General features: G+C 43.4%; 1 protein-coding gene across 1 annotated transcript in view; it reads left to right on the top strand.

Annotated features, from left to right (window-relative positions):
* The first annotated feature begins 2,430 nt into the window (after nucleotides 1-2,430).
* Nucleotides 2,431-10,468, top strand: part of LOC125482987 (leucine-rich glioma-inactivated protein 1-like) — a 34,904-nt gene continuing 26,866 nt past the window's right edge. The window contains exons 1-2 of the mRNA XM_048596198.1: nucleotides 2,431-2,600; nucleotides 3,480-3,575. Coding sequence (XP_048452155.1) covers nucleotides 2,431-2,600; nucleotides 3,480-3,575 — 266 coding nt within the window. The remainder of the gene's footprint in view (nucleotides 2,601-3,479; nucleotides 3,576-10,468) is intronic.

Genomic DNA, 10,468 nt, shown 5'->3' on the forward strand with positions numbered 1-10,468 from the left:
CAGACTGAACGTGACACAGATTGACAGTAATACAGACAGCAGACTGATAGTGAAACACAGTGGCAGACTGACAGTAACGCAGACTGAAAGTGCCAAACACAGCAAACTGAGTGACAGAGAATGACAGTAACACAGACACTGACTGAGTGACATTGACTTACAACGACATAGGCAGCAGTTTGACAGCGACACAGTCTGACAATGATACATACAAAAAGCAGACCTACGAAGACGCAGACTGTCAGTGACACAGGCTGAGAATAACAGACTGACAGTGACACACAACAGACCGGCAGCGACAGAGAACGAGTGACACAGACAGCAGACTGACAGTGACACAGAGTGATAGTGACGCACAAGGCAGAGTTACAGCAAGACACACAGCAGACTGACAGTGCTACAGACTGTGAATGATGCACAGACGGGTAGTGACACAGACGGAGAAGGATACACACAGGCTGACAGTGACACAGCCTGACAATACAGACACGTGTCAACGCTGCTTCCTGGTTTCCCACCCGCCAGGCCCGCGCACGCGCCCTCTCCTGGCCCCGGTGTAGCCAGGCGCATGCGCGGTGCGGGGCAGTGCCAGCCACACGGGCCTCGGGTTTTAATGTCGGCGGTCGGAGAACTCTGAGGAGAAAGTGGGTAAAGCGGGAACAGGGCAAGGAAGGAACGGGAGTTCACCTTCACACGCTTGGAAAATGGAGGAGAAATTCGCCGAGATTGACGCGCAGAGCCGCTGGTCTCAGTCGTATTTGGTAAGTTTCTAAAAGTTATGTTTGCCTGCTCTGTCCGGAATATTTATCTGAATAAATATACAATAAAGACGGCGGGGATATGGATTGAAAGCTGCCGGTGGACCGGCGCTCCTCCCGGTTTCTGCTAACTGAAGCCAGGCCTGCAAGCGCGAGCTTAGCGGCGGAGTGCGCCTGCGTCCAGTTAAAGGTCTTTTAGTGCTGCCGATGATTAATGGCTCGGAGCTTCTTGTTAAAGGCCTGTTGTAACTTGGAACTTCACACATGGGTCGCTGCAAGACCAAACCGTAGAGTGCAGCAGCGTAAACACAAAAAAAGAAACAACTTTTGTGTGCTGCATTTTCTTCCTAATTCTCTCTCTGCCGGACTGACAGTCATTTGGTGATTTTGTTTTCTCCCTCTCGCTTCCGAATACTCCTTCGCAAGCATTTCGCTCAGAATCAACTCCACAAATTCACGTCCGAATGCAGATGGTGTTACTCCTCTGCTTTCTTAGGCATGTTGTCACAGCTAAACAACTGTTTAGATTACAGGACACTCGCACGTAGTGTGGTGGCTCGCTACACCAGTGAAATTTCTTCTCCCAGAGTGTTGAGAGTCTTTGGAGCTCCTGGTCACCGAGAGCTGTGGGACCAGAGTCCTAACATACATTTAAGGCTGAAATAGGTAGAGTTTTCATCAGTAGGGGAGTCAAGCGTTATAGGGAAGGGCAGGAAGGTGGACGTGCGGAGTGTTGGATCAGCCACGATTTAGTTGAATGGCAGAGCATGCTTGAGGGTTCAAACAGTCTGATTCTGTTTCTTATGATGTTAAGGAAAACTTGATCTGGCAGCGTCCGTGACGAAGAAATGAGAGTTAACATTTCGGGTCCGGTGACCCTTCCTCAGACTGATGGTAGTTGGGAAGGTGTTGGTTTATAAGCAGAAAATAGGGAGGAGGTGTGGTAGGGAGTAAATGATAGGATAAACGATAGAGCCTGAAAAGAGAGAAGAGTAGTTGGGTAGACAAAGGAGTTGCTAACGATCTGGCTAGGAGAGTGACTAGCTGTTAATGGGGACTGTTAGTGACTAACAATGGGTAGTGTGTAATGGCAGGCTATGTGTTTTGTGTGGGGTAGGGGGCTAGGACATGGCAGAGTTTAGGCCCTAAAATTATTGAACTCGATATTGAGTCCGGAGGGCTGCAGGGTCCCCAAGCGGAAAATGAGGTGGTGTTCTTCCAGCTTGCACTGAGCTTCGCTGGAACACTGCAGCAAGCCAGAGACAGAGATGTTGGCCAGGGAACAGGGTGGTGTGGTAAAGTGGCAGGCAACTGGAAGCTCAGGTCCTTTTTTGCAAGCAGAATGTAGATCTTCTGTGAAGTGGTCACTCAGTCTATGCTTCACTTCCCCAATGTAGAGGAGACCACATTATGAGCATCAAATACAGTAGACTAGATTCTGGGAAGTGCAGGTGAAGTGTTGCTTTATCTGGGAGGTGTGTTTGGGACCCTTGGATACTGGGGAGTGAGGAGGTAAATGGGCAGGTGTTGCAGGGGAAGGTGCTGCGGGGGTGTGTTGGGGGTGAATGAAGAGTGGACCAGGATGTCCTGGACGGAATGGTCCCTGCAGAAGATGGACAAGGTAGGGGAGGGGAATGTGTCTGGTGATGGCATCTGGCTGGAGGTGGCAGAAATGGCGCCTGATGACCTTCCGAATGTGGACGCTGGTGGGGTGGTAGGCAAGGACAAGGGGAACTCCATCGTTACAGTGGGAGGGAAGAGAGGGGGCGAGGACGGAAGTGTGGGAGATGGTTCGGATCCAGTTGAGGGCTCTGTTGACGGCAGTGCTGGGGAGCGCCTCCAGTGAGACACCTCCCTATTTTCTGCATGTAAACCAACGTTTTCCCAGCTACCATCGGTTCTGAGGAAGGGTCACCGGACCCAAATGTTAACTCTCGTTTTTTCGTCACAGATGCTGCCAGATCTGCTGAGCTTTTTCAGCAACTTCTGTTTTTGTTCCATTATTAAATTTGTTTTGTGAATCTTGGCAGACTTCAGTTTAGTGATAATGGGACATTGTGCTGTGATGACCTAGTTTTGTAGTGAGAAATATTGGAAGGTGATAGGATGCTGGCTTCATGGTGTTCAACCAGAATCTCTTAAAAGCCAGAAACTGCAGATGGAGATTTGAAGTAAAAATAGAAAATGCTGGAGAAACTCAGCTGTCAGATCTGCTGAGTTTCTTGAGCGCATTCTGTTTTTATTTACAAACCCTTAAAGCTATGGTTATACTGATAGTTTTAATTTTGGATTCTGTCACTGTATTTAGAATACTAGATATGATTCTCACCATTTCACAGAATTACAGATCTCAGTTTACATTAGCTCAACTAAGAATATATTTAATAGAAATGCATGCATGGTTTGTGGATACTGGGCTCCTCCAATCCAACAATAACAATAATTGTGAATATGCTGTGCTTTGAGAATAGGAGAGAATAATTGAGGATGGATGAACAGAGAGAGCCTACACCCTTTCACAGGTCCTCAGGACACATGAGTACTATCATGTTGCAACACTCCAACATTACCCATTGCCAGTTTTACCAAATTGTGGAACTCTGTTCCTGTCGGGCCACACCCTCCGATCCTGTTCAGTGCTGCATATGACATCATCCTTCATGTTCCTGTTACTTTAAGGGGTTTTCTACACTCACTTTTTGAGCATCTCTCTCCCTTCAGCCTCTACCTCCAAGGAGAATTGCAGAAAGCTAAAGAATGGAGAGATCTGGGAGTCCTCATCCGTGAGTCACAACAAGCTAGTATCCAATTTGGCAGGTAATCGGGAAGGCAAATGGAATGTTGACCTTCCGTTGAACAGGAATGGAATATTCAAGTAGGGAGGTTTTGCCAAAACTACACAAGGTATTGTTTAGGCCGCAGCTAGAATACTGAGAGTAGTTTTGGTCCTCTTAAAGAAAGATGTATTAGCATTGGGAGGCAGTCCAGAGAAGATTCACTTGGCTGATATCAGATATGGAGGGGCTGTATTATGAGGAGAGTTTCTAGGTTGGGCCTGTACTTGTTGGAATATAGAAGATTGAGAGGTGACCTAATTGAAACATAGATTCTGAGAGGACTTGACAGGTAGATGTGGAAAGGTCGCTTCCCTTTGTGAGAGTGTCTCGGACCAGAGAGCATAATCTTAGAATAAGGGATCACATATTTAAGACAGAGATGGGGAGAAGTTTGTTCGGAAGATAGTGAAATTCTTTACTGCAGAGGGCTGTTGAGCGTGGGCTGTTAGATTTTCAATTTCAGCCTTGAATATTTTTATGTATCGTTGGAGCCATTTAGTTTTATTGAGGAAAAGGCAGGAAAGTGGAGTTGAGGATTATTAGATCAGCCATGATTTCATTGAACTGTGAAACATGGGCTGAATGGCCTTCTGCTCCTATGTCTTAAAGATAGGAACAACAGTATTGAGCCTGCCAATTTGCCGTGCAACCCTCAAAGTCAAGCAGAATACTGACTGAGATAATGCTGTTGCTCGGCTGGGGCACATATCTCCATCAAAATACATGGAGAAGTTCAATAAAAGGACTAAGTGATTAAGAAAGATATCTTGCCAGCTTTATCCACATACCAAGGTCTAGTAAAATCTTTCTGAACCCTTTGTGGTAGTGCTAAAACCTGTAATTTTCTGTCATCCCATTGCCTGTTTATTGAACATTTATCCCCTGACCTGCCAGATCTCAAACTGATAGGTCTGTCATCCTCTGCGTTTCACAATGAGAGAGAAATCTATTTCTATAGTGCTTTTCGTAACCACTGCATGCCTCCGTGCATAACAGCCAGTGAGGTAGTTTCAAAGTGTAGTTACTGTTTTAATGTAAGCAACAATGTACACAGCAAATTCCCACCAGTGTTGCAGCAGCAATATGATGATAACTAGATCGTCTGTGTTTGTGATTGAGGGATAGGTAATAGCCATAGGCCGGAAATAACATCTACTCTCTAAAATAGTGCCTTAGAGTCACTTGCAGTTGCTCAAAGGCTGATTGGGTCTCGGTTTAACATGGCTGAAAGACAGCATCTCTACACATTCCCTCAGTAATTCAGTGGAGAATCAATTTACTTAATTTTCAAACTTGAGCTTGGGTAAGTCTTGAATCCAGAACTTTGGGATTGAGAGGAGTGCTATCAACTGAGCCATATTGTTGAAAACCCCAAAAATAACAGTGGAAATTGACTAATTCCCTGCAGTTTGTGCTGCAATGCGTGACATCTGTTTTGTTGTAATGAGAATAGGGGCTTCAGTTTTTTTAAGTTCTCTTGTGGGACACAGGGGAGTGTTGCTGGCAGGCTAGTATTTACTTCCCATGTCTTGCTGCCCTTGAGAAGGTAGTGGTGAGCTGCTTTCGTGAACCATTGCAGTCCATGTGCTAATCTCTAATTGTTTGATTTGTTTAATCAGATCATGGCTTGCTATGTATTACAGAGACATGGTTGCAGGGTGACCAGGGTTGAGAGCTCAATATTCAAGGGTATTTGATATTTTAGAAAAACAGGCAAAAAAAATGCTGATAAAGGAAGGTAATTAGTATGGTGGTGAATCATGATATAGATACAATAGATTGTGATGTGGAATCAGTTTGGGTAGACGTAAGAGATAAAAAGTGAAAGAAGTCACAGGTGGGAGTCATCTATAGTCCCTGACGAGTTGCCTCAATGTAGGACAAAGTATAAATCAGGAAAGAATGATGGACACCACAACTGTTCTGGGTGATTTTAATCAGCATTTTGACTGGACAAATCAGATAACCTACCAGGAACAGCTTGTTTTAGATCTGGAAATATATGATGAGGGAGAATTAATAGATTCTGTAGTTAAGGATTCTCTTGGAGACAGTAATCACAACATGGCAGAATTTCAAATTCAATTTGAGGTTGAGCAGCTTTGGTTTGAAACCGAAGTGCTCAACTTAAAAAAGGGTAATTACAGAGTTAGGGAGAAAGAATTGTCAAAAGTTGGCTGGGAAAATAGATTGAGAAGGTCGCTCATGAGCAGTGGCAGACATTTAAGTGGATATTTCATAATGCTGAGCAAATAGGACTTGATGAAAAGCACCCACTGAGTTGTAGTTTGAGGAGCCCCTAGCACTTGAGCACAAAACTCGAAGCTGACTCCCATGTGCAGTAATGTGGGAGTGCTGTATTGCTGGAGTTCCAGGCTTTGTTTAAAATTTCTAAAAGATCCCACTTGGCCTGTGAAATAGATGTCCTTTGGGATGGCCACATCACTGGGAAGACCAGCAGTCTATCCCGGTTATTGAACAACTGCAATCCATTTGGTGCAGTTATACCTATGGTGGTGTTAGGAAGAGAGTTCTGTGATTTTCATCCACTGACAATGAAGAAACAATGGAGTAGTTCCAAGTCAGGATATTGTGTGGCTTGAATGGTGGTACTGTTCCCTTCTATCATCTGCTGTTGTTCACCTAGGTGGTGGAGGTCATAGGTGTGAAAGGTGCTGTCAACGGAGCCTTGACAAGTCGCTGCAGTGCATCTTGTACATGAGGAAGGGTCACTCAACCTGAAACGTTAACTCTGCTTTCTGTCTACAGCTGCTGCCAGACCTGTTGAGTATTTCCACCAAATTCTGTTTTTGTCTCTGATTTATAGCATTTGCAGTTGTTTCAGTTTTTATTTTGTATGTATTAAACACTGCTGACAGTGGAGGTATTGAATGTTTGTTTTGGTGGATGAGGTGCTGACCCAGTGATTTGTTTGGTTTGTTTTGTTAAGCATTGACGGTGTTATTGGAACCACTCTCACCTAGGCAAGTAGAGAGTATTCCATCACACCCCAGCTTGTGTCTTTTGATATGCATAGAACATAGATTTGATATGTGCAGGCTTTGGGGAGTAAGAAGTTTATTCCCAGACTTTGACCTGCTATTGTTGCTAAGTATTCGTATGGCTGGATGATAGGGTCAGAACAGGGATGTTTGCTGATTGCATAGAGTTCAGTACCAATGACAACTTTACAAATGCTGAAACAATTCATGTACAAATGTAGTATCCAAGTTTGGGCTGACGTGTGACAAGCAAAATTCACAACACATAGGCAATAGCCATTTCCAATAAGGGAGAATCTAACCATCCTTGCCATTGCTAATATCCCATTATCAACATCTTGGGGTTGCCTGGGGCTCAGAAACTGAGGTGAACTAGCCATATAATTACTTCGGCTACAGGTACAGCATGTGGCGTCTGAGGCTATAAATTTTACAGCAATCAACTCATCACCTGACTCCCCAAAACCTGTCCTCCATCTGCAAGTGAGTGTGATGGAATACTCCCCACTTTCCTGCACAAGTACAGCTTGTGAGTGTGACGGAATACTCCCCACTTTCCTGCACAAGTACAGCTCCGATAACACTCAAAAAGCTTGATATCATCCAGGACACAACTCCACATCCATATTCACACCCTTCACCACTGCACAGTATCAGCAGCTTGTGCCATCTGCAAGATGCACTGTAGAACTTCACCTAGGTTACTCAACACCTTCCAAACTCATGACAACTACCATTGAGAAGCCTGTCTTATAAGGAGAGGTTGTGCACTTGAGGCCTATATTTTCTCAAGTTTAGAAGGATGAGAGGAAGTATAATTGAAGTATATAAAATGCTAAAGAGGATTGACCAAATGGACGGAAAGTATTTTCCCTTGTTGGATAATCTACAATGAGAGGTCTAAGGGGTGGCAGAGTTAAAACAGATGAGGAGAAATTATTGCCCTCAAATAGTTGTGAATCTGTGAAACGCAGTACCCGAGAGCGCACAGGATGCTGAGACACAGATTTTTAGTTAGTAATGAGTTAAAGGATATGGGCAGCAGGCAAGGAATTGGGGTTGAGGCCAAATTGAGAACAGCCATGATTGTATTAAATGCTGGAGCAGACTCGAGGGGCTAAATTGCTTACTCCTCCTAGTTTTTATGAAGGACAATGGCTGTTTCGATACGTGATAACACTGCCAACTGCAGTTTTCACTCTGAGCCGTTCACCATCCTGTCTTGGGGGGGAAAGAATATGTCGATCCTCCACTGTTGCTGGGTCAAAATCTTGGAATTTCCTTTCTAGCACATCGGGGGTGTACTTACAATGAATGCACTGTAGCAGTTCAAGGCAGCTTGCAACCACTTTCTCAAAGACAACTACAATACAGTAATAAATGCTGGTCCATCCAGTGACACCCACATTCTATGAAAAAAAGACTTCTTTTGAAGGAGTAATTTTTTTTTTAAAGAAAACACCATGTCTTGGGCGAAACCTGTGAGATGATTGGTGGTGGATGGTATGAATGTTTGTGGGTGTGGTGCCAATCAATTAAGCTGCTTTGTCCTGGATGGTATCGTGCTTCCTGTTTTCTGTAGGAGCTGCAGTCATCCAGGTAAGTAGGGAGAATTCTGTCACACTCCAGACTTGTGCCTTGTAGACGGTGGACAGGCTAATAAAAGCAAAATACTGCAGATGCTGGAAATCTGAAGTAAAAACAAAATGCTGGAGACACTCAATAGATCTGGCAGCATCTGTGGAAAGGGAAACAAAGTTAACATTATATGCCCAAAATGACTGTACTTTAACATCAAGTCCACAAGTTTCTAATTTTTTCTCTCTCGACAGATGCTGCCAGATCTGCTGAGTTTCTCCAGCATTTTGTTTTTACTTCAGATAGTGGGCAGGTTTTGAGGAGGTGAGTTACTTGCAGGGTTCCTAACCTCTGACCTGTTTTTGTAGACACAGTATTTATATGGCTGGTCCATTTCAGTTTCTGGACAGTGGCAACTCCCAGGATTTTGAAACTCTGGTATTCAAAGAATGATGGGTAAATTCTCTCTTGTTGGGGATGGTCTTTGCATGGCATCTGTGTGTTGTGAAAGCTGCTTGTTACTTGCCACTTGCCAGGTCTAGCTGCATTTGGACATGGACTGCTTCAGTATCTGAAGAGTCAGGTTTCACTCTGAACTTAGGTTTGTTTTCATAGATAGCAGAGACCCACCGGGCAGATTGTTGTTAGCAAGCTGCCTCCAACACCGTTTGTTCTCAGGCTCTTTTCCAAATTAGCTTATTCTTAGCAGGTTTCCTTCAAAATGACCTGGATAAAACAAGCATTTCTCCAAGTAGTCACTGTAGGGGGGAAAAAACACCCTTTGCAGCAGTTACAGCAAAACAGTTATGACCAGTCATGTGATTTACAGGAAACCATTTTTTAAAACATAAATGTCCACCATGCTCTGTAGTTTCAATATATTGTCCATTAGCACTTAAGCTGTTTTACATCCACTAGGTTCATCCCCTTAATTTATTTTTAAGTTCTCTTGAAGTTCTGCTATCTTATCACCTTTGTTTCTGAGAAAAGGCAGAAAAAAAGCTCAGTTAACATATAGTGACCTTTCAATGACCTCTTTTAAAGAAATCATTCCAGGTATAGCCACAAAATTTGGAATATATTATTTTTTCCACAATCCTTCAAACTCCATTCTTCCAAGAGATATTAGATACATAAGCTATGGCAAGAGATCAGGGCACAGAAAACCCAATCATTACAAGTGGGAAATTCCAGCTGATGATTGATACAAATAGCGACACCAACTATAGGCAAGTGATCACCACTGATGAAGTATTTTTATGAGCATTGTTAATTGCTTAACTTAAGCGTTAAGTTAGGTGGTACTTGCTGGATAATGGCTTGTGCTTATGTAAAAAGACTCAATGACGTTGATAGAAGTTGTAGAGAAAGGAGCTATAAACTTCTGGCATGTCTCACTTTTTTGTGAATAAATTCACAAGTGTAAAGATTGGCTTTTCTTCCTCCTTCAGAAACTAGCTCTAAGAAGGCTAAAATGGTAATGGAGGATGGTTCCTTTCAGGGTAGCTTCTGTGAAGAATGACTGAACACAAGTGTAGATTGTCAGAGTATGATTGTCCACCATTGTTCTTCTGGCCAGTGTTAGCCTAAGTAGATATATGGATATGGGTTACATCCCCACAAAAGAAAAAAATGGTATGTTCTTGCTGTTTCTTCATAAAAGAAGTATAATTGGAAAGCCAAGTATTTTGAGAGCAAGATACCCATCAGTTTGACACTGTGGAAGGTTTTTCTACTGGATTATATTTCACAAAATTTACCAGAAAATGATCTATGGGATGCCTGCAAGCCAGCGCAAAGAGAATGGGCTAAACAGTCTATGTCTGTGATGTAGCTTACCTATGGTTTTATGGTTCTGTGGAGGTGCAGTCAAACTTAAATAAATTTTGTAAGATGGACAAAGGAATATATCATGGATTTTAATAGGTGCCATAAAAGATTGCAGAGAGTCCGTTTGAGTCCTTGAGCGGTGTTGTCATTTAAATTATCAGGTTGTGTTAAGGTGCCACAGAAGGCATAATGTTTGGAATTCTTCAAACCTCTGGCACCACCCCCAAATGCAGGGTGAAAGCACTTTCTAGAGATCTAGATACCACAGTAGATGATGGAGTTGGTAAACAAGAGGTGAATGAACCACAGGAATGCCTGGGGAACAGTTACTAAGTGATTCAGGTGTGAGTTAAAATACCATTGTGATGAACTGTTGAAAGTGGAACAACAGGGATCTCTACATGAAGTATGACACACAGGATTTGGAGGCTGAAAGTGACAGATCCAAACGTAGGAATTCTAC

Source organism: Rhincodon typus, chromosome 4 (genome assembly GCF_021869965.1).
Source record: "Rhincodon typus isolate 14 chromosome 4, sRhiTyp1.1, whole genome shotgun sequence".
Lineage (NCBI taxonomy): Eukaryota > Metazoa > Chordata > Chondrichthyes > Orectolobiformes > Rhincodontidae > Rhincodon > Rhincodon typus.